The 25,299-nt window shown below is 37.5% G+C and overlaps 1 protein-coding gene across 3 annotated transcripts in view; it reads left to right on the top strand.

Moving 5' to 3' along the window:
* The window catches only part of STXBP6 (syntaxin binding protein 6), a 97,278-nt gene extending 86,434 nt beyond the window's left edge, over positions 1–10,844 (top strand). For all 3 annotated transcript variants that reach the window (XM_066552449.1, XM_066552450.1, XM_066552451.1), the window contains 2 exons: positions 6,420–6,577; positions 7,748–10,844. In XM_066552449.1, the coding sequence (XP_066408546.1) occupies positions 6,420–6,577; positions 7,748–7,771 (182 nt within the window). In that variant the 3' untranslated portion in view covers positions 7,772–10,844. The remainder of the gene's footprint in view (positions 1–6,419; positions 6,578–7,747) is intronic.
* The last annotated feature ends 14,455 nt before the right edge of the window (positions 10,845–25,299 follow it).

Here is a 25,299-nt window from a genome sequence, read left to right as displayed (position 1 = left end):
GGTCCCTTATTGGGCTAGAAGCCCAATTCCCCCATTTAATATTAATCATCATGATGGAATGTAATTTAATACTGATTTTAATTTGTTGGGATATATCTATAAGAGGATGTTTCCTTAGAAAGAATAAATTTGCTAAAAATGCAGTAAAAGTAACAGCATAATCCATATATACCTTGCCCCCACCCCAAGATTAACAACATTTTGACCAGAGTAATGATCAGAGACAAATTCCTATAATACAATGATGCAAAGATAATGCTAAAGTAATTTTTCTGATTCTACTGCTTGAAATTTGACTCTGCAATTAGTTAAGCTGTTCAAAAGTATGAATAATTTACATGATATTGTTGCTGTGGAGTACTGAATAAAAGAAAATCTCAAGAGAGCAGGAGGTATTTTAGTTATCAAGATACCTCATCAATGAAAAAAATCTTTTTTGTTTTACTCTAATGGCGCCTGTATCACTATTTAACATAAAAAGGCACTAGCATCAGAGATAAAACTTCATTTTTCTTATGACTGTAGCAGGAAAGCTTGTGCTACTTAACTGCCCATAGAAGAGCTTTTTCTAGTGCCTTGCAGAACCATAAAAAGGGTTGGTTTTTTTGTAATACAGCTGTTTCTAGATCTAAGATTTTGCAAGCCATACTGAGAAACGAGAATACACTGTGTTTGCTAACCAATAAAAATACTGAACTGTTGAACCCTTAAGGTTATTCAGGTAATTTATTTTGTCATGTTTTGGGGTTTTTTGTTTGTTTTTAAGACCTCATCTTCACAACATAATTAAATTTTATTTCCTATGGTCTGCAGAAATCATTCTGTTCATGTGCTGCTTTCAACTTTTTGTCAGCCAATTGTCTGCTGTGTTTCAGGCTATATTGATTTTCTTTCATTTTCATTTTTTCTGGTTTACATATATTTAAATATGGGAGTTAAAACACCAGAAATCATCCAGATGTATTTGATATGTTTGAGATGATACTTTATGAGCTAAAAGTAGGGGTGGTTCTTTTTTTGGAGAAGTTTATGGAAATAATTTAGTCAAGATACATGTAAAGATACTCTTTGACTCAAGAAAACCCCAAAGCCACGAATAGTATTGTAGACTTGGAAAATATATTAGTTAAGTATCACTATATATTTATTTTGCTCTAAAAATTTTATTAAAAATGTCTGCTGATTCTTGCATTTTTGTAATTTTCATAATTGTCCACTGATTTTTGTTAACATTTTCAGAATTTTTCTTGAAACATAAAGAACATTCAAATCAGATCAGTGCAAAATGTATTTAGTCTTGTATTTTGGTTTTTTATAGCAGCATTGTGGTTTAGGAATGGTATTCCTCTCTCTAGTGCTCCAACCAAAACTGTGACAGCATTCACATCCCCTCCCCCTCCAGCAGAAAGCACAAAAGGCAAAGATTAGTGCTTGAGATAAGAAAAATTTACTGAAAACAATAAGAAAATTAACAGTAACAGCAAGAATACTAATTACAAATAATCAAAGCTAACTGCATTTATTTCCTTCTCAGAAGTAGGTAGTTGCTAAATGCTTAATTAATGCATGTACAATTAAAATTGAATACTCGTGTTTGCAAATCAGTCACTGTAGAGTCTGATCACTAATCTAAAGATAAATCTCTGCATTGAGCTGAAATATATTTGATATGGCTAATAGAGAATGTGGTGAACCTTTTATGAATGTGTGATAAAACAAATGATGCAATCTAAAGAATGGTATCTCTATAGACCAGTTAGTTTCTTTGCATACTTGATTATGACAGTATTCCTGTATCTTTCAGGTATTGGGCATGGTGGCTAAAGGATGTATTTTTCATTGTGCACGATAAAAGTCCTAAAGCTGACTTCTTGGGGTGTAAGAGCCTCTTGATACAGCTTGAATTGTAGAATATCCTGAGTTGGAAGGGACCTGCAAGGGTTATCAAAGTTCAGCTCCTGGCTCTGCAGGGTTACAGGAGTTACACCATGTGTCTGAGAGCGTTGTGCAAATGCTGCTTGAGCTCTGTCGGGCTGGTGCTGTGACCACTGCCCAGGGGAGTCTGTCCAGTGCCCAAACACCCTCTGGGTAAAAAACCTTTTTCTAATATCCAAAATAAACTGAAGAGGTCAGTCAGTGCCTGCCCCTCCTCTTCCCCTCAGGAGAAATTGTAGACTGCTGTGAGTTCTGCCCTCAGTCTCCTTCAGGCTGAACAGGCCAGGTGACCTCAACCACTCCTCATATGGCTTCTCCTCTAATCTTTCAGCACCTTTGCAGTCCTTCTTTGGACACTCTCCAATAGCTTTACATCCTTTGAGTGTTGTGGTGCTGAAAACTGCACACAGGACTCGAGGTGAGCAGAGCAGGATAATCCCTTCCCTTACCTGGCTGTTGCTGTGCCTGATGCCCCCCAGGACAGGGTTGGCCCTCCTGGCTACCAGGTCACTGCTGGCTCAAATTCAACTTGACATTGACCATGGCACTGCTCTCTAGCATCTTGTTCCTCAGTCTATACATAAATCCACGGTTGCTTCAACCCAAGTGCAGAATCCAGCACTTTCCTTTGAAACTTCATGTAGCTGGTGATTACATGGCCTTCTAATTTGTCAAGGTCTTTCTGCAGGGCCTCTCTGCCCTGATGGGAGTCAACAACTCCTCCCAGTTTGGTATTGTCTGAAAACTTAGTATACATCTGATTCCTGCATCCAAGTCCTTTTTGAAGATGTTGAAAACTGGGCCCTGCAGAACCCTACTGGTGAAAGGTCACCAGCCTGGTGTCACCCCATTCACTGTAACCCTTTGCACCTGAGCCATGAGCCAGTTGCTCACCCATCATACGATCTGTTTATGCAGCTGTGTGCTGCACATTTTGTCTAGAAGGATAGTGTGAAAGACAGTATGAGAAGCTTTACTAATGAAATCCTAAAGGAATCCATCAACATGGAAAACATCTCTCAGGATATTTTGAATCAGAGTAGTTACCTCCTGAAGAACAGCTTAAAAGTTTTGCAGGTTGTAGATTATTAGATTATTTATTCATATGAATGATTTTCCAATATGTCCAGTGCAAGGTTTGCTATTCCTGCAGTGATACTAATACAGGGATGAGGCATAGTCAGTCATACCAGCAACCACCTACACATGCTCTAGAAATACACTGATGAAATTCCATAGTCTATTGATATGTGGGTTTCTGAGTTGCTCATAGATGAGTGCAGATTTTTTTTTGTTTTACTGACTTTCCATTGGTAAGGATACTCCAGAAGTAGTTCTTAGGAACAGTCTCAGAAGAGCAGCTTCTCTGCAAGTCACTGCCTATGAGAAAATACAGCAGATCTTACCTGGAGAGAACACAATATTGTGTTCGCTAGAGGGAAAAACAGTTACTGTCACTGTGCCAAACTTTCAAGTTCATTCTTCTGTGCTGAAAATAATGTGGAGTAATAGATCCCAATCTTCGGCCACAAATCTATAAACAGTTTTAGGAGTATAGAAAATAAGGAATATTTTTAGGAGTGCAGAAAATGAAAAATATTTTTGTTCTGTAGTTTCCTATTGACATGACAGAAGGTCAGCAATATGTTAGTCTGCTCCGCAACACATTTGAAGACTTCAGAAGATGCTTAGTTTTATAAGTTTGTCCATGTAGCCTGCTTTCCTTGAATTCAGCAGAGGCTTTGTGATCTTGTAAAAAACTGATTTAATTCAGTGTTGGGAGCTTTTAAAACTCTTGTCCTAGAGAACTAACACGATACAGGAGGCCAAAGCCATTAGATCACACCACCAAAAAAGGAAAACTATTTCCAGTGCAGTGTTGCTCAGTACATGTGTTTATTTGAAAAGCTGCCTGAACAGAAGCCAAAATAATAATCTCCTTTAAAAAATTATGAACAAAATAGCAATTGACTGAAAAGTTTCAAAGTAAGAAAGTGTGCAGGAAGTGAAGTTGTTTGGTTTTACAATCAAACTCCTCAGTGTCTGAAGGGAGATCACTTGAAAAGATTAATTTCTGTATCTGCAAAGTTCCAGCTCACAGTATTGTTAGATATTAATCTCCTCAACAAGAATGCCAGCTTTCCTTTTCTAAATGCAACAATAGAAAAAAAAAAAACCCCAAACCTGTAGCAGTTCCACATCTACTTTTTTTTTCTTAACTCCTGATGTGCAAAATGTAACAATATTGGTATTTAGGAGGCCAGGATGTTCTTTTATGGCTATTTCTCATATTGACTCATCATCTGTGAGTCACTTTGTGTAGGTTCTTAAGTCTATCCCTCACCTCCATAGTTTAATACTAGTTGAGTTTTAGCTTAAAATTGTAAGGCAGTTTTCTTTATCTCAGGAATTCCTGCATATGCAGCTTGTACCGTGCTTCACAGGCTACTCAGGGCAGCCTTTAGCTTCACTATTCATTGTTTGTTTGGCCTTTCTAAGGAAAGGATTATTATTTGAGAACTGAATCTGAAAGGATTGTTTGTTCTTTTTTCTAATGAAACTGTGAGCTAGTTTCAGCTGTGTTGATTTTTTTATCAGTGGCTGGTACAGGAGAATGTGATAGATTTGTGCTGAACATGGGGTTGATAATATGGAGATGTTTTTTGTTATTGCTGAGCTGGGCTTGCACAGAACCAAGGCCTTTTCTGTTTTTCGTACTGGCCATGCTGGCAAGGAAATTGGGCCTGCATGGGAGGTTTGGTAGGAGGAGACACAGCTTGGACAACTGATCAAAGGCTATTCCAGACCATATGACACCATGCTCAGTGCATAAAGTGAGAGGAAGAAGGAGGAAGGGGAGGAAGTTTGGGGTAATCACGTTTGTTTCCATGAGGAGCTGTTTCTGTGTGATGGGTGCCTGCTCTCCTGGAGATGGCTGAATCCCTGCCTGCCCATGGGAAGGAGTGAATTAATTCCTTGTTTTACTTTACTTTAGTGCTTAGCTTTTGCTTTCTCTATTAAACTGTCTGTATCTCACCCCATCAATTTTCTGATTTTTTACCTTTCTAATTCTCTCCACAGTCCTGCTGGTGGGAGAGTGAGCAAGGGGCTGTGTGGTGCTTGGTTGCTGGCTGGGGCTAAACTACAACAAACTAGTAGCAAAGTAGCCCTTTAAATTGATGTTTGGATTTGATTTTTTAACCCGAGGATACACGTCCTCAGATTAATGAGAAACGCAGTCAGTGTGTTTGTGTCTGTTTTCACTTGTCTTTGTATGCTGGTAAGAACAACAGAGTTTAACAGCAGATTTGCTGTAGTGCTCGCTTTGACTGTGTTGAATTTGTTTCATACCTTTACCACAATAACTCATTTAAGAGCATTATATATTTGGGTTTATTGCTGTGGAAAAAATGACGACAGCCAGGACTACCAGGGTATCAAGCCCAGCCAACATGGATTTATGAGAGGAAGGTGCTGCTTGACTCTGCTGATGTCCTTCTATGACAAAGTGACCTGTTCAGTAGATGAGGGGAAAGCAGTGGATGTTATTTATCTAGACTCAGTAAAGTGCTTGACACCATCTACCACAGCATACTTCTTGACTAACTGGCTGCTTGCAGCTTCAATGGGTGGACTCTTTGATGGATAAAAATGTGGGTGGATGTCCAGGCCCAGAGAGTTGTAGTGAAGGAACTAAATCCGGTTGGTGCCCTGTCGCTAGCAGTGTTCTCCAGGGCTCCATTTTGGTGCCAATTCTGTTTAACATCTTTATTGATGATCTGGATGTGGGGATTGAGGGCACCCTCAGAAGATTTACAGTGATACTAAGATGGGTGGGAGTGTTGATCCCTGGAGGGAAGGAAGGCTCTGCAGAGGGATCTGGACAGACTCAGTCAGTGGGCTAAGGACAGCAGCATGAGGTTCACTAAGGCCAAGTGCCAGGTCCTGCACTTGGGTTGCAGCAATCCCAGGCAGTGCTACAGGCTGGGCAGAGTGGCTGTCCAGGAGAAAGGGGCCTGGGGTGCAGGTCAACAACACGCTCAGTGTGAGCCAGTGCTGGGCCCAGGTGGCCAAGAAGGCCAGTGGCATCTTGGCCTGTATCAGCAATCGTGTGGCCAGCAGGACCAGGGCAGTGACCATTGCTCTGCACTCAGCACTGGTGAGGCCACACCTCAAGTACCACGTTCTGTTTTGGGTCCCTCACTTTAAATATGGCATTGAAGTACTGGAGTGTGTCCAGTGAAGGGAACAAGGCTCTGAGAGAACTTGTCTTTTGAGGAACAGCTGAGGGAGCTGGGCTTGTTTAGTCTCAAAGAGGCTCTGGGGAGATTTCATTGTTCTCTACAAGCACCTCAAGAGATTATAGTGAAGTGAGGCCAGTCCAAATGGCAAACCAGCTCTAGAACATTATAAATTAAATTACTTGTATTTATTACAAAGGATATATATATACTGAGTACTCTAATGGCTTCTTGCTGTTGCAGGAAACAGCATACTCCATTCAGCAGCAGACAGTGTGACAAGCGCAGTACAGAAGGCAAGTCAGGCCTTGAATGAGCGTGGTGAAAGGCTAGGTCGTGCAGAAGAAAAGACAGAGGAGCTGAAAAACAGTGCTCAGCAGTTTGCAGAAACTGCACATAAGGTAAGATTTTAGTAGGATAAAGTCAGACATTTGGCTGTCATAGTTTGTTGAATGAAAGCATGTATCTATACTTTGTTGTATAAAGGCTTGAACTTAGCTCAGGGTAGGTATCAAATCCTCTTCGTGACACCTTCTTCACCTTCTTTGCCTCTAAAAAATTCCTTCCATTTGTTGGTGACTGCTCAGGATCTCAAAGTTATAAATTCTGTAAAATAAAAACTTCTCAGAGTTGCCTGCCAAAGACACATTTAAAAAACAATTCTGTTTGAGGAAAGAAAGGAGAGTGTTGGTTTAAGTTCTTTAGTGCTTAAATGCAATTCTAGTATATCACTACAAACAATTATTTCTTTTAAAATTATGTTTTTAACCATATCCTTGAGTTGCAAAGGTTTATGACAGTTTAGTTTGAGTCATTTATTGGTTATCATTTCACCGTTAGCAAATGAGTGAATTTTAACTGCTGCTACTAGTTCTGTTTTCTAGGTGATTTCCCAGACAGCTCACTCATCTCAGTTTTGTTACCATGCTATTATCTACAGATAGCAATTTTTTATTATATGGAACCTAACCCTAAGCTCTCTGCCTGGTTTGCCAAGTACGTTTGTCTACGCATTTTTTACAGGTTTTAACTTGCTTCATCTCATTCTTCTCCCTCTCATTCCCAGTTAAGTGCATTTTTGAATTATTTGAAATGGAAATAATTGGTAATCACAGAGGTGGAAAGGCAATCAGTCCTTTATTTTTCATCATTTTGTAGTGGCAGAGCTCCTGAATAGGTGTTTTAAATTACTTGTCTGGAATTTCTGATTGTAGTTAATAATCAAAATCATTGGGTCAAAATTACTATTCTTCTAAGCACATCTTTGTTTCTGGTGTCTTGCTCTAGCCTTCCTCACAGACAGCAAAATAATGGAGCATAGGGAAACAGAGCTGGGAAAGCAGATAAATCCTGCCTCCTCAGCATGGCAGAGAGAGGCTTTGCCTGTGTGTCCCAGGAAGGGGAATGACTGGAATGACTGTATAGCTCTATGCAAAGAAGTTAATGGATTTCAGGCATCTTTTGAAGAATTTGTCTTACAAACTCCTCTTATCCACACTAGCCACATTAGGTTGATACAGCTGTCGTTCTTGGCGATATCTCTTCAATTAATTTTTTTATTTCTTTTTCAGCTTGCCATGAAGCACAAATGCTGAGATACTGCCCAAAGTTGAAATCTTCTCAAGAGAAGCTGAAAAGGCTACAATCAGCAACTTTTACAGGAGATTCAGTCTTCTGTGTGCTTTTTCCTTCCCGTTCAGTGGAGATGCATTCTTTCAGTTTCTGTGCAGGAAAAAGTGTTGCGTTTCTACTTTTCTGACTTCCTTCTGTTCCTCTTTTTTAATATTGCTACACAGTCCTGCGGTACTTTCTACCTGTGTTTCAGTTGTTACAGGAGTGAAAGCAGACATTGAAAAAGGACCAAATGACAAGCTGATCAGGATTAAAATAGTAATATTCTTCCATGGTTGTATAAAAAGAAAGATTGAACTGATTGTGGACATGTGTGTGGAAATAAAATCCAAAGAAGGGGTATAATTTTCTTCATTTAATGTAGCATCAGCAGAATGTGAATGAATGTTAGAATTAAACATCTGGGGTTGTAGCTATAATGGAGGACAAACTGCTTTGTCCTGGGAAACAGAAAAAAATTGTTTCTTCTAATGTAGGAAGCGTTGCATGTGCACCAGCATTCAGAAGTGCATATGTCAATTTCATTCATATCAGCATTTTACATGTTTCTATTTTCACTTTCAGACTGATTATTTGAATAGTATGCTGAAACCTAGAGAATGTATGCTTGAGGTTTCAAAATAGAGGAAAAAGGTAATTTTTACATCTATACGCACATAGCTGTGCCTCAAACACAATCTACAATTCAGCAATCTTGATATAAAATAGCATTTCCTTTTACCTGTGATTGTGTGGCTAAAGGCCCATGAAAATGAGAATGCAAAGGCCTGGGAAGATGAGAGTGCACTATTTTCAAGACATCTGTTTTTCATAAATTCTACAGTTTTTGGAACACTTCAGAAATGTGTCTGATTTTAATGCCTTCTCTGTTAGCAAGTTGTCTGATTTTTTAATATAGAGGCTTTCAGAAAAGCATGTCTTGGTACACTAGAATCAACTTCTAGTTTGAGTCTCAGTTTTCAATATGTTATCACTGGAAGGATGACTCTATTTCATCTGCATTCATTATACGCAATATATGCACTGTGTTTCTCTTACAAAAATAAGTAGGTTACCTTTTTCCTTCACAGCTGTTTCCTTAACATTTTTAAGATGGTCTAATCTGCTACAAGAATGAAAAGAGAAGAAAAAGGAGAAAAAGATGTTGATTTTTTCTTTTCTTAAACCAGTAAGCTAGAAAATAAGTCCTTGCAGAAGGTACAGCCTTCATCTTCTGAAAATGCCTGCTCTTCGTTTTCACCCTCATCTTACCAGAGAAAAGCTGGCATTATATGAATGTACTGTATTCATTGTAGAATATGATTTTTGCATTATTAATCACACAACAGTCTAAAATCCTCAGAGCAGTGCGTGTAAGAGAGATAAAAGCTACTGTAGAATTGAGAATATTTTACTTACTGCAAGCTGAAGTAACTGAAAATTTCATGGAAATGCCCATTTCATAAAAAGATGCTTGCCTTTAGGAAAGTATTCTCATTTGAACTAAGGACACTGTCTAGTTAGCTGATTGCATTCAAACTTAACATCTGTTTTGGTTTTGGGGTTTTTTCCCTGTAATTTAAACAGTTTTGTATGAAGCTTTTTATTTAATTTCACATGGGGAGTTGAGAGAATGGGTCATTTGTGTAGTACCATAGGATCATTTAGTTCTATTTAGCACCAGCCTCAACAGTTACCAAATCTAGCACCTACTGAAAGGGAATTTGGCCACTTCTGTTATAAATCAGAACAGGTTCATTAACAACACAAGTTCTGAACACTCTGTTGAGCTGTGTGTAAGTAATGGTTGCCCTGGAAATGTCTGAATGCTATTGTAATGACTGGGTATTTCTGCAGTTAACCAAGGAAAAAGTCTCTGTTTTTTAAACCAAAATTAAACTTCTGCTAGATACAAAATGTTAGGCTAATTTTTTTTTTAAGATGGATCCATTTTAAGATGGATCATAGGTCAGTCAGGGAGAACATTTTTGGCCACACAGCTATCTTCTTGTCATATTTTCCATTCTTTTAAAACTATATTCTGCTGCTAACCTCACAAGTCTCTCTTGAGAGATGGAAGTAGATTCTGAGCTGCTGTCATCAAGCACTTGCAAATAATTAGAAGAAATGCCTAAAACCCAGGTCAGATAAACCTGAAAATAACTAATTGTCTAAATTTAGATTAAAAGGCATATATTTTTGAGTGTTTACATAAATATCAGCTGGACAGGACAAGATCATAATTGCACTGCTAAGTTCCAGACCTCTTGTGAGCTGAACTGTACTAAAACATTGCTTTAGTCTCACCTGAGTTTTTCAGCATTTTGGGTTGTTTTGTATCTTCCAGTTAAGAGTATGGTTTTTATCATAACTCAGGACTTTAATCCAACCATCAAAAGCCATTTATATGGGAGCTTTAGGTAACCTAAGTCTTCTGAATGAAGGATAAGTGGTTTGTCTGTTTACTTTGTTCTTTCTGTTCATTAAACTACAAGGTTTGGTAGTTTTTAGGAAAAAAATCAAGATGTATAAATGTTTATCCAAAGGTAAATCTTAGAGCATTGCAGTTTCCTTCTGAAACTTAGCTTGTAGTGTATAGAACCTAGTATTATTAGTCATGTACATAACATATAATATGATTCAGGTTAATGTTTCATATGAAAGAATGTATTTGTAAATTGTAACAATATTATTAGTTTCTTTATCTTTTTAAAGTTCTAAACAGAATAAAAATGATGTATTGTTAGACTTGACTGCTGTACTGCAAACTCTGTCTTAAAAGGTTACTTTTGTGTCTAGCAAAAGTTGTGTATTATGTGAAATATTAACAAAAATATGTGCTCTTTAAACTGATCTTAAAGGTAGGTAGGTTTTGTCATGATTTGCCAGAATTGTAATACTTGCTGATATCTATTGTAACCAATTCCTTGGAAGTTCTCAAAGATGTAGAAATTATTTTGTGCCATTCTGGGGAGAGAAAAAAAAAAGTGGGACCTGCTCTCGACTCACTACTGGAAACCCTGATTTTTGTCATTAAATACTTTACTGTGATGAAAACTGTGTTTGGATTATTTGAGTTCTCTATTCAAAATATGAATTGTTCTTGAGTTAGGTTTTTGTATTTCACTCTAGCAAAATTATATTGAATCTTAGCAAAACTGAATAAAAATTATTTTCTGCTATAGTGATAAAAATTTTCTCTAGAGTACTGTAATTAAAAGAGAACTAGTGGAAACTAGGTTAAAGCATTTCCTGTCTAAGCAGATTCCAAAAAATAATTGCTAGAGGTTGAAGTTAGCACCCTACCTAAAGGCTGTGTAGGTTAAAAAGAATCCTGTTAATTTACTTTGCATTCCTATGAAATGCTTATTCTCAAGTTGTTAATATCTTCTTTTGGCTATCTAATTTTATTTTTTTTTTTTTTTATCAAAGCACAAGCAATTTTAATTACCCTATAAGAATAAAACTATAAAGGTGGTAGAATTCTTCTACACACAGAGAAGCAATCCCTTGGATTCAAATGAGGTCTACTTGCACAAGAACCATATCCAATACGAACTGCCTTTGCTGCCATCTCTTTTCAGGCTTAAATGTGATCCCTGTGATCGTAATCTCAAAAATTTCTTGTTGACAAGTACTGTCAACTGTTCAATTACTCTAGTTACTAGGTAAGTTTTGCTTGAATTCATGTTATCCATTGATGTTGAGTACCATACATCTCCAATGCCTAACCTCTATGAACCTCTTGGTAAAAGAAATAGATCTCTGGTGGATCAGAAGCTAATTTGATCTGGACAGCATTTTGGTGTAGATTGAGCAAAATGTTCCGTTCATTTTTGAACATTCTCGTAGATCAATTTCACTATGTCATTTTTTAAATTTATGTTACGACTTTCATAACTTACCAGCCTTATTTGTTGCTGTGTATAAATTAAGGAAAAGATAGGGCTTTGTTTGTCATCTTTGATTCATGGAAGAAGTTTAAGCATGGATGTTTGCTGATTCAGTATGTTTGGTTTCCTAAGTAAAATATATGTTAGTATGTTCCTGAAGGGATAATATTTGACTGAGAAAATTGTTCTTCAGCTACAAGTCGTGGCATCTATGAAGATACAGATACACACTACTTCAGGTAGTGAGCAGGGTTAGATTTAACAGTAGATTGCTGCATTTATTTGAGGATTGTAAGAGACTAGTCAAAAGCATGGCACTATTACTTTTTAGGAATAAGAAAGTGTAAGCACTGTTCATGCTGCCAGTCTCCTGAACCTGAGGAGAGGTTGTGCAAGATGAGGGACAGACTGGAGACTTGTGCATCACCAGGTAAGCAAGTCAGAGGAGATGATGAGGTAACTTCTCAGAGAGTCCCAGGGAAGAGGAGAAACATACCCCTTACTTGGGAGGACACTGCCATCACTCCCAGTGTGTGTCTTCCCCCCCACTTCTTTCTTGCCCCAGCTTTAAATGCTGAGCACAAAACTGCATGGTGTAGGATTATCCCTCTGGTCAGATGGGGTCAGCGTCCTGCTTGTGTCCCCTCCCAGTTCATTGTTTAGCCTCAACCTCTTTGAGGTTGAAGAAACAGAAAAGGCCTTGACAATGTGCAAGGCCCGCTCAGCAATAACTAAAATATCCCTCAATTATCAGCACTCCTTCTAGCACAGATTTAAAACACAGCCCTTTACTTTGTTACCATGAAGAAAATTATACCAGCCAAAAGCAGCAGACTGTTCAGTGTTTTCTCACAAATGAGTAAAGAGCCATTTGCAATTTCCTCAGGGCAGTTCTGAGGTGTTTTAAACCTACATAGAGAGAAATGTGAGTGCCCTTGGTCTTTTATCTTACCTGTTCTTTTCTGGTGCTTCCTCACGTGCACTTGTTCAGTATTTGAGACAAGCTGAAAACAGGCCTGTTAAGAGTCAGAGCAATGAAACTGCATGACAGGTATTATTCCTCACTGAGGCCATGAACAATTGCTGAGCTTCCAGTGTCTGAGTGAAATAATAGCTGTATATATAGGATCATTTGTAAGACAGATGGCTGAGAAAGGTACAATTCACAACTTTTGGCCTCTATTCTTGTCAAATGCATCATTAATGGGTTAGCTATTTGCTAATCACCTAAACTTAGGAGATGTTAGATGAGAATATTTTTTTTTCCTCCAAGTCTATTCCAGGTGGCAATCTCTGCAATAGCACTGAAAAAGGAAAGGGAGGTGGGGAGAAAGAGATCATGTGTTTAGGTTCATTGACTGGGTAGGCCTCATAGAATCTGTTCCTCTGTCTAGCACAGTACTTTTGCAAGGTTATTTATGGCTTCCTTTAATACCCCAACTGTCCTTCCTAGTTCCCACTTTTGAATAGTCTTCAATATTCAGTGTTGTGTTTTTGCCATATTGCTCACTTGAAAGTATCTCGTCCTAAGGGGTGGCTCCACAGCTGAACTCTCAGGATTTCTAAGGCCAACATGAAGTACAATCTTTAGTGTTTGCTCTTTGGTGTTTGAACAGCTCCTCTTGCATTATTTATTAACTGCAGATTGTTGCTGTTTGCAGACGAAGATGTAGTAGGCATGTACTGCACATGAAATGAGGATACTTCACATCACAAGGGCAAATTTGTAGTGAAGGTGTTTCAGCATGCCTGAAAAATTTAGGACAAGATTTTGCAGTCAGAAATTCAGAGTGCTGGATTACCAGCTGAAGTGTTTCTTCCTTATTCTTGTGAAAGGCTTTTTTTCCAAAGTCTGTGATGAAGCTGTAATAAATGATACAAGGTATTTATCTTAAACATAGCAAATTTCACCCTACAAGATTTCAAAAAGAAATATCAAATTTGTTTCATATAAAACAAGCCCCAGAAGTAAGTAATATACAGTAAATTCATGGACCAAAGTAGAATTGAGATCTGAGAATATAAACTTCAGTTTCTCCAGTCCTAATTGAAAATTTCAGGATTGTAGTGGAAATACTTCTAGTTTCTGGATTTGTTAAAAAAATCAGATACAAAAGCATGCTTCTCTTTGTCTTGCTTGAACTCCTCTTAGCAACCAAGCACTATGCAGCCACTCAATCTTCCTCCAGTGAGACTGGGAGAGAACCTGAAGAATAAAAGTTAGAAAACCATGGGTTGAGATAGAGGCAGTTTAATAGATGAAGTAAAAACCACACAAACAAGAAAGCAAGACAAGGAATTATACACCATCACTTGTTGTCATTTATATTGCAAGAGTTCCATATTGTTGTCTCCTTAGCGCAAGAGTTCCATACCTCCTTGATGTTTCTTGTAGGCAGCTCCTCTAAGCACTGACTCTTTCTTCTTCTCACAGCAGCCAACTGACTCCAGTTCCCCCTCAACCAACCAATCCACTCTTTTATAACACTCTTCTTATTGGCTACAGCTGTGGCCTGTTAAAGTCAGGCCTGCTCCTAATCTTTAATAATTACCCCAGCTGCAACTCTTTCGGGGTAAGTTTACTTTAAATACGACCTTTATTTTCTTATATTCTGTCCTCCTACAATCACTCCAAATGTCCTTGCCTGCTCCTATGTTGAGTGTAACACCATATGGTCTGGAATATCCCTGTGGTCAGTTGGGGTCCCATCTGCGTCTCCTCCCAACCCCCCCACCAGCCTGGCAGTATGAGAAGCAGAAAAGGCCTTGGCTCTAAGCCCTGCTCAGCAATTAAAAAAACACCTCTAAATTATCTACCCCATGTTTAGCACAAATCCAAAACACAGCCATACACTAACCATTGTCAAGGAAAACAACTCTACCCCAGCCAAAACCAACACACAGACGTTTGTTCTTCCTGCTCTAGCAATAAAGTACCTTTCATGGCATGCAGTATAGGCTGTTTGCAAGGATCAATCTGTTGCTGCAAAACATATCTGGAAAAAGAGAGGCACCAAAGGAAAGCGGAGAAAAAGCAGCAATAAAGTCTCATTACTACTCTACTTGGATTTTACACTGCAAGAGCAAACAGTCAGCTTTGAGGCTGAATGCCTTTGTATTAATGAAAGAACCCATTTTAAGGTATTTTGGGGAATGCTATGTCTGTATGCCTCTTCTCACAGGCTTCAGCAGCTGTGAGGAAAAAATGTCTGTTGCCTTGTGCTCAAACAGTTCTCTGACATTCTCTCATTTAGTCTAAGGACAAAAGGATCTCTGTGTGAGAGACACACAGTGTTTAGGCAGTGTCAGCTTCCATTAAACTGCCATTTTGAAACACATAAACCCTCCCTCCTGAAAGCATGGGAAAAGTAATTCAAGGAAAAGGAGATACATCATAATAAAGCATAAGAAACACATTCTACAATGATATTTGCTATAAGAATTCATACTGCAAAAAGTATTTCAGGTAGCCAAACTTGAGCAGTTTTCTCGTCTCAGCAGAATGCAATTAAAACATGCTTCACAGTATTTTCTGTCCCTTCATTTGGAATTTAGAAATCAAGCATTGCGATTCTCAGTTGAAAGGTATATTACAAAAGAACAATATGGTACAAATAGGAGTACTCATAAAATCAAGACTTACCACTATACCCATGGATGTGACCCATAGGGGAGTCATTTGGTGAGCACTGGAGGCAATAGAAACACCAGTCATGCTAAAGAAATAAGGATAGACTGGGCCACCTTGAACCTAAATGAGCAACTGAAGTCAGCATATCAGAATGTGAAAAATATGTCATTTGTGGCTGTCGTGAAGGAAATGATCAATGCATTCATGTAGAATGCATGATCTTATAGAATTTATGAGAAGTTATGATTAGAAAATTAGGGAGACTTTGTTTTTTAACACCAGTTTAGCTGTCTCTAATTACCAGCATAGGTAACTTCATTTTAAGATATGCTCATAATGGCTTTAACTCAACCATTTTCAAGTGTAATGCACAAAGCAGTAAGCAACTTTTCATTCCTAATTAAATGCTAATGTAATAGAGTTTAGTTTAACCCAAATGAAAAGCAAACAGATGTCCTAATTTTCCTTCCAAATAGTCAGAAAATAAAGCTGGTACATGGTCATCCCTTCCACATGAAAGATCTTTGCCGTGTTGACAGTTTAATATTTCAGCAGCTCTGCTAAGATTCCTTGTCCTGTAGTGGGGTAAAATGAAAGCTTCTAGTATCTGCTGTCTTCACATCTGGACTTTTTCAGTTCTGAGATTTTTTTTAATATTACTACTGAAATAACACAAAGTCTGTGTCTCAATTTTGTTATTATAGAGCATAGTTTCTATCTGAAATACACCATCACGGATTTAGTGACTGACAGCTTATGCTGTGAACTGCAATTACTTGCCAAACCAATGTAATGTTATCAAGTTCTAATCAAACTCTTTATATTGGTAAATATTAATTCCTCTCTTACTAGAACTTGTATTAAAATCTGTCATACCTTTGAATTCCAAGGATTGTAAATCAACAGAGTAGCATTTTGCCAGTCAGTGATTCCCCAAGTCAGACTGCAAAGGCAGCTACTTGTGCCAGGGGAACCTAGAAATCTCTCCAAATAAAATAGCTTCAGGAGTTTTCTTGCTAAATCAATGTAAAACAATGATAGAAATGCTTAGGGAATGGTAGTAACAAGGTCTTTTATTTTTTTAAATTGAAGAGAAGGGTTGGCTGGAATCCCCAGAGAGCTCAGGGCAGGGGCTTTCTAGGAGGTGATGATAGGTAAGGATTGTTTGTATCATCATAAACTCCCTTGTTGTGTTGTGTTTGTATAAGTTGGACTGTTCCGTTTCCCTTTTTTATGTAATGATTCTGCCCTGGTTCTCTCCTCCCTCCCTTGTGCTGCCAGTTATCCCAACTCCTCCCTAGTTGTCTTGGAGACTAATGTATCCTTTCTCAAATCCCTCCCCAGTGCCCTGTCCATCACTCAGACGCTCCCACCCTTCTCTCTAAAAACTTCCTGCTAGAGCGTTGAGTGATTGGCTCAGGGGCCAGGGCCCCACCCTCAAGTTATCCCCATTGGTGTTTTCCCCACTTCAATCTTTTGTATCCCACTCCCCTCCAAAACTCTATTTGCCAGAGGATGGACTCCTCCCCTGTTTCCCTCCCTCCTTATAAGCTGTTGCAACTTCCCCCTTCTTCTATTCGGCCCTTGGTTCCCCTGGGACACAATGAGCCTGGATTCACCGCAGCTGGAGAGCGCTCTCTTCTTGTTTCTGCTGACTGTAGCCACAGGCCAAGCCACGTCCTACCACAGGGCAGCGCTGCTGTCACAGCACAGAGCGTTTGCCTTCGCTGCTGTCCCGAGCCACGGAGATTGGGATGGTGCCCCCGTACTGCTCGCGGTGCTGGATAGCCAGCCGGGCCATCCGAGAAGGACAATCCTTCCCCAGCCTGACCACTTCACTCCCTAGGCAATTTCTGTGCCCCAGCTTCAGCTCTGAGGGTTTGTGAGTTGCAGCACAATACATTAAGCACTTCTGAAGAGGATGTACAGAAAACAGTATGCTGTCCAGAAAATCTTTCAAAGATTTCATATGATACGTCTAAAACAAAGAAGACACGCAAATACGGTGTCTTTTTATGCAGTAGCACTCTTTCAGAGAGAAATTCTCAGAAATTGTTTTATTTATTGCAGTGTGTGCTTAATTGGTTGGTTTTGCTGCTGCTCTTCTCTGTGTATTAAGCATATTTTGTCAATCTTCCCTGTATGTCTTAGTAATTAAGACATAAATATGGTGCATTTAACACTACTTGAAGGACAGTTTTGCTGAAGTACATGGAATTTTGTGATGGTCTTTTTTGTAGTGTTGCAAGTTCATTCAATGATACAGAAAATAACTTTCAATTTATTAATTTGGCCTCTTAATTGTTGCAAACTACAAATACAGTACGGATTCTATAGTAAAATGTATATTGCTCTAGGTGTTCTTAGCATGATAGTTAAAATTGACTTGAGGTCAAGGATACACTTGGACACCTCTGGATTTGAGATTTCAGTTTTTGGAGTGGAACTTTATGGTGGATACAATCCTTGAGTTAGGTAACAAATGGTCCTTCTCCGCTTTTGCCTTTTCTTTGTTTCCCTTGGAAAGAATGGAACCTGGCCACACAGGATGGCACTGAGCCTTTTGAGATGCCCAAGGAAAAGAGCAAATGGGATAAGTGGCACAGCCCATTTTTCTTCAGTGTTGACAAAGCAGAGAGATTGAGACTACCCTGCCCAATATGATAAATTGTGTTATTTAGAACTTCTTTAAAAACAAAAAAACATTTGTTTATGTCTCAAAAATGTGAGTTACAGGAAGTAGAACCCAAGAAAGAGATTACTTCTGAGATCACCATAGAATGGTTTGTGAAGCACAGGCAAGGAATGCAAGAAAGAATAAAGAAAAAAAGAAAAGAAGCAGATCTTTCTGTTCTAGGATTAAGATCTGAAAAGTAAGGGGTTGCCAAATTGTAATTGTTATAAGAAATAAAAAGGGGTTTGCCAGACTTCCTGGAGCATCTGAAGAAGAGATACGAAGAAATCTATTTTCTTAACTGCAGTGGTTGTTAAAGTTAGAATTCCAATGTCCATTTGAAATCAGAGGAATTAAAACTCAAATGTTTTGGCCAAATAGCTTTGGGTCACAATAGAGTTAGACATGGCAATGCATTCACTGGATCAACTTATCATGATCATTAGCCTCTGCAGGCACAGCAGTTAGTTTCAATTTCTAATAAATTACATCTTTACTGGTTTGCAAACAGAACTATGCTGCAACAACACTGGCATGAGGGAGCCTCTCTTTGGATGTTTAGAGGTTTTTTTGTTTAGATAGGTTTTTTTTCCCGCATCTCCCTGGTTTTGTATTCACTTTTTTCAATCAAAATTACATCAATTTTTTATGCAAATGTTTATCTCTCAAGCACTGTCCCTGGAGTTTGGAATTGACTGCAAACCTGTACAAGTCTCATTCCCACCCAGCTAGTACTTCTTCATGGCTTTTTATGGAAAGGAGAACAATTCACAAATGCACAGAATGAGTTCATAGATTTTCCATTACATATGCACATGCAACATCAAAACCATATTCCAATATATTATATCTCTAATTTGTAATATGACCCCAATGTGACTCATTTTGCACATAAAAATCTTCTAAATTCCTGCAGAGTTTTTTAACCTGTATCCCAGTTTTTCATTTGTATCTCAGTAAGATAAATGATGAGGTCACTTGAACCAGGAAACTCAAAAATTGAAAGATTGTCTAAGAAAATTATTTCTGAAACAGTAGGTATTTGTCTATGTGACAATAAGTATTTAGCAGTCAGCTCTGTTATTGATGCACTCATCTATTAAGTCATTTTTGTTTGCATATTATAGCAATATTAATTTTAATTGAAAAGAGATCTAAAATCTTTAACTCTTTAGGATAAATTGTCTTAGTCTTTACAAAGAATATAGGAAGTATTAATACAGAGTTAATGCATTACCAATAAAAAATAAAGTAGAAAAAAAGAAAGGAATTTTCCCATCAGAATTTAATTTCAGATGTGTTTCTGAACTACAATGTTTTATTAATTGATCTTTAACCTGGGATAGCTGGTTGTTGGAGATAATTCATTCTTTTTCCTTAAACATCCTTCACAAATAATGTGCCTTCTCACCTTGCTACAGTACATAACTGCTATTGATTACCTGCTCTCTGTTAAATTCAGCTTCTGTTCAGCACTGAAGGGCACATAGAAGAGTTCTGACAGATTGATCAGGACATGCAGAAGGAAGTTTAAGGAGATGATAACTCTGACCTTCAAATAAGAAGCCAACCCAAGCTGCCATGTGAAGCATGTCCTTTAATTACCCAAGTCTTTGCACTGCTATTTTCTCTGACTTTAGAAATATATATTTACAGTATTTGTGAATGTTTCTATGGAAACACACTAAACAAAGGTACACAGAAAGGTGTTAATTATGCCTGGACAAAAAGAAAAACCGAAAAACCCCCCAAACACTAACACAAACAACAACAAAGAAAAACAAAAGCAAAACAAAACAAATCAAAAAATCCCAACCAAACAAACAAAAACAACCCTAAACAAGCCCCCTTCCCTCCTAAAAAACTAACCTTAATTTTGACTCTTTGAATTTTAGATTCTTTTTAGTACTTGAGTTCCTAGAAATAATATAGTAATAGAATGCTGTTATGGTTTAACCCCAGCTGGCTGCTGACTATCATGCAGCCACTTGCTCACTTCCCCTTCCCTGACACACTTGGTGGGATGGGATGGAGAATGCAAGGCTGAGCAGCAAGAAACCTCTGTGGTTTGGTCTGTTATTAGATGCCAGTTACTGGCTGGTGCTGTATTGTTGGCAAAGATTATTCCAGCAAATTTGAAGCACGGCAGCTTGGTAAATGTAGAAGAGGAGGCAGGAATAACTCCTCTTTCTGCAATAACTGTTGTCTTTATCCAAAGAAGCCTTCATGTGCACTCAGGTTGTCTGGTTAGCCCAAAAAACAAAAGGCTGGTAAAGTTGTTCAGCTTTTGCAGTTTTATTGTAGTCAAATGAAAGGACCTGGGACATTGTACAGGGAATTTTGCTCAAGATCTGATAAGCACATCAATTCTTTAAAATAACATCTTTCTAACCCTCATCCAAACAGCCACGTTGTCTGCATCAAATATATTTTTAAGGAGCTTGCCATGAAAGTTTGTTTTTTAACAAAGCAGAAGTAAAATTTGTGTGTTAAAAAGCTGTCTCATACTCATGTTCTAGCCATATGTTATTTTTGCTGGTCAAATACAGCTGTCAAATACTCTCAGCTGTATTTGACCAGCAAAAATAACATATGGCTAGAAAATACCGCAGCTAATGCCTCACCATGACAAGAAATATGAAATAAAAACCATCTGGGGTATTAATTCCATGTGAACAAATTTCTTTTTCCCTGCAGAGAGTAACAAATTTGTTCAAATAGATGCAATTTTCTCTCAGAGTAGTTATGTTGGCAATTTTTTAACCTCTTTTGCTTTTTTTTTTTTCTGATATCTTACCTGAGCAATAATTTAGTTTTTCTGGGACAGTTCCTTTCACCCAAGTGTATGCAACATTCATTCTATCAGTGCTGGAATATGCTACTATTATCCTTATTACCATCTCTTTTGCTTATTACAGTTTTGCTATCCTTTAATTCCCAGCATGCTCCTCTTCATCATTTCTCTTTCCCTACAATAGAGACTGTAAAGCTCCTATGGTTTGGAGTTTGTTTTTTTTATTTTTTTCCCCAATTCTTTACTTTTCCAGGTAAGAAACTCCAAACATCTTATTGTTCACAAAGTCACTAAACCTGTCTGTTACTTTTGTCATGTAAAAGTAAAAATTTTCAATATTGCTTTTGCACTCATTCTCTCTTCCACAAAAAGAGGTCTGACATGAGCAAAAAGTAGCCTGGAACTGCAGGATAAGAAAAATTATCTGTAAAATGTAAGCAATGGGGAAATTCTGAATGTATTCAAGTAATTTATTTTAGCAAAGAAAATCGGAGAATACTTGATGGCTTTCAAATATATGAAAAGAGAACATGAAGAACAAAAGCAATGAAGTGTTTCATAATAGATAGCTTTAGAAGCTATGGTATTACAATTCAGAAAAGCAGATTTAAGTTAGACAATAGAAAATATTTCTTAATGATGCAAAAACAGTAGAATGGGCATTACTACATTACACTTCTGAAAACCAGAAATGACGGCACTATGATTTATTTTCTCTCGGGGCAGATAACCTCAATATCCTTTCATCCATATCATTAATGGTTCCATGACTTCTGATCTCTTTTCTATTAACTGTTCACTTAAATAGACTCAATCAAACTGGATTTCACATCATCATTATCCTTGTACTGGCTCCCCAAATGTACTCATTACATCATGAATTAAATTAGATTGTAAGTGACCTTTCCTTGAGGACTGCTATAGAGTGTCAGTTCAGTACATGCCACTGTAGAAAAATCTATTGAAGTTATTCTGAGCTACCTCTCTCTCTCCAAGGCTTCTTGGAAATTGGGAGGAAGGAATGAAAAGTATGAAGATCAAGGATGAGGGGGAAAAAAAAAATTGATTGGCTGGTCACACTTCTGAATAATCTTGGACTATGTCACTGAACACTGTAAGCAGGATCCGAAGTCCACAAGTTGCCTTTAATCAAAACTGACTTGTTAAGATCCTTGTGAGTGTAACTGAACAGCTAAGTTGTAACAGTACAAAACATGGATGTGACTCCATGCCTAGCAGCATTAGTAGGTTACTTTTCTCTACTTTCCTTATCTAATTCACACATAATAGTGAGCATGAGTGTAAAAACTTCTGTGAAGTTTTTTCTGAATGTAAAAAAATGTCAAAATTCTCAGTAAGGAATTGCTAGACTGCTTTTTTGTTAACTACCTATAGAGCATTTAGTGTTTTGGGTTGTATCTCCAAACATCAAGAGGAGAAGAAAGATAAAAGAGTGAAGTGCATACATTTCTATTAAATACCTCTACCTTACCCTGTGTGCAGTTGGATACATTACATAGCTTTAGAATTCATGTTTGAATTAGATGTTTCACATGCAATTTGTGCATGCCAGTGTCTGATGATGCCTAGTGGGTCAAAAGTAGTGACCTGGAGATTTTGATCTACAAGATTTTCAGATATTAATTTTTTCAGAAGCCAGTGATGGTAAGGAACATCTCGGTATGTCCCACTCCCAGCCATGTTATCCCTGAAATGTATCCCTTAAATATGGGATAGTATCTCAGCTAACAGATAAGGTGAAGATCCTGGTAACATTGTCAGGCCTTCAGGAGCTAAGGTACATGGCAAGTAGGAAAAATTTCCATTGCTGTTGCTTCTTATGTATCTGCTCCTTAGCCAAAGCAACTGGCTTCCTCCTGAACCTCTGATACTGCAAAATGAGCTTTAGTCACTTTTTAAAGTAAATTGACAAAAATTTAAATGTTGTTCATTAAAAATTAAAGAAAATAGGCAAAATTCCAAACAATACTAGCATTATTTCTTAATTTTTTAATACGCTTCAGATGGTTTAAATCACAAATATAATTTTTTAATGAGTAATTGTTGATTATTTTTACTAAGTCCTAGAGACATCAATCTAAATCTTGTGCATTTATTTCCTACATTGTTTAATATCGAGTTTTAGAACTAGTTGATGGTCAAATATATACGAGATTAACCTTGCAATGAAACGTGTTTCTGACCTGTTATCCAATGCACTGTATCTTTAACTCCTGTGAATGGAAGTAAGGGGAGTTACTGAATGCCAAAAGATTAAATTCAATTGCTATTAGCTTTATTTTACAAAAACAAAAGTGTTCAGAAATGAGTGGCTGTGATTGGCTTCTTTTCACTTTCCAAGTAAAACAAGATTAATTGTCTGATAAGATAGTGCATTAAAGAATTATTCTTAAGTTTAAATATTTGAACTCTATGCTCCCTATTTTATGCATTTTTCTTAGCTGTATTTTAACATAAGAATTACTTCATCATATTTTTCAATTTTAAACAGAAGGTCATGCTTGGTAAAGGTCTACTTTAAATCACGTCCATTAAAATGACTCCTACTGTTTTGCAAGTGATTGGAACAGTGGGTACTTTTGCTGGAATCTATTTCTCCTCTTTCTGTTAGAATGTATCAAAGAATCAAGAGTAAAAAAAATTGTCCTTTCTACCAAAGGTGTTCAAATTTAACAGGATAACACTTCAAAGCTATTTTCAGAAATATGCTTAAGGGGTTACATTTCTACCTGATACAGCTCTGTGGCTGATGGTGGGTGATTTTGTCACATAATACTTACTGAGTTCAGGGTTTCTGGATTTTTACTTGTCATTGGTAACCTGCTGTTTTCATAAAGCAGATCCTGCTTTCTGGAGAAGGTGGTAATTCAAATCCAAAGGTACATTTTAATTAACTTTGTTCATGATTAAAACCACTTCCATATTATCTTTGGCGAGTGATGTGCTTGCACTAATGTACACAAGGGGAGAATTTGGCTTAAGTTATCCTGATTAAAACTTTGTCCTTCTAGCTGACTATGCAGAAGCAGAAGAGAACTCTACATTTTCTTATATAAAATTGCAACTGATATAGTATAGACCAAGAAGCAAATTCTGACAGAAATGAAAGAATACGTGCCTTTAAGATATAGGTCAAAGGTTAGGCACAAAAAATATGACAGGTTTTCTTGCTAGCTCTCTCAGTTTCCTTTAGGATTTACCCATACAATTTCTTAAATAATTTCACTGTAGTCTTGGATATTAACAGTGAGATATGTAGGTAGCATTTAGGCAGGAGACACAAGCTAGATTCTGACCACATTTGGGTTTTTGGGATCCCATTTTTCATTTTGTAAAAGCAAGCCTCATCTTCAACAGGCTTGATCATAATATATAGCCACATCTTCTCTGATCAAATTCTCATTGCAATTTAATTGGATGTGATATTCTTTATCCCAGATGTTGAAAGAGATGAAAGATGCTTATACCAGTAAAGAAATGGTAATCTTGTTAATACCTTTAAGTCTGTATTTTTGAGATGCTTTTGTGAGTATGCAAGTTTGATATAAATATGCAGACAATGTGTACATGTGCAGATTTATATGTGTACATAGACACTAAATTTGCAAGATCAGGCTTTTGATAGTTAGAAAGAGCCAGTCTGCTTATGTACAATAAACTTGTAACTAATTTTCTTAGGTTTGTGGTTCAGTATTTGCAGTCACGTCACCAGCTTTTCTCCACAGATCTCTGGCTTATTTCCAGGCATGATAGTATTGCAGATGTAACTCTGTGGAATTTTCATCCATCTTTTTGCCCTTTAGATACAGTGGCTGAAGAATGAGAAAAGATGACTGCAGGGTTTAGGCAGGTAATGGTTTCCTTGTGGAATGGGTTTCTGCCCCTATTATTTCATCTGATGTGAGTGTGATTCTGTGCCTATTTCATCCAGTGCATTTCTTTCTAATGCCTCAAGATGCACTTTTCTGAGTATACACTGATACAGTTGTGCTTCAACCGCAGTGGGTCTTAGAAAATGTTACACTGCTCAAAAAACTGAGGTCCCATAAATTTTCAAATTCATGAACCTAAAAGTAATAATGTGGGACTTTTTTTAATCTACAAATAAAGTGGGAAATAATGTTTCACACCCTAGTAACTACTCTGAAAATCAATACTACTTGAGAAGGACTTGGACTATATTCAGGGATAAACACCACAGAGAAATCATTGCCAAACTCATCATTCACTGTTCAGAATAGTGTTTGGATGATGGATCACATACAAAGTAGGGACTGACAGCCTAAACATTACATTAAAAACAAACCCAAAAATTGCTGCTTTGTTGCTTCCTTACGTGCAACTAAATGCCAAATAGTAAATATGCATTATTAAAAGCATAAAATACCACAGATCTGCAAGGAAACGCTTCTTGCATTGCAGTAATATGTGGTTTCTGGAAAGTTTAGTAGCAAAAAAGTAATTTAGTTAATTCTTTTTTCTTTGGGGCTGGTTTTGGA

The sequence above is a fragment of the Molothrus aeneus genome, chromosome 6, assembly GCF_037042795.1.
Source record: "Molothrus aeneus isolate 106 chromosome 6, BPBGC_Maene_1.0, whole genome shotgun sequence".
NCBI lineage: Eukaryota > Metazoa > Chordata > Aves > Passeriformes > Icteridae > Molothrus > Molothrus aeneus.
Note: the sequence above shows the minus strand (reverse complement) of the source record. Positions and strands in the feature narration are given on the sequence as shown.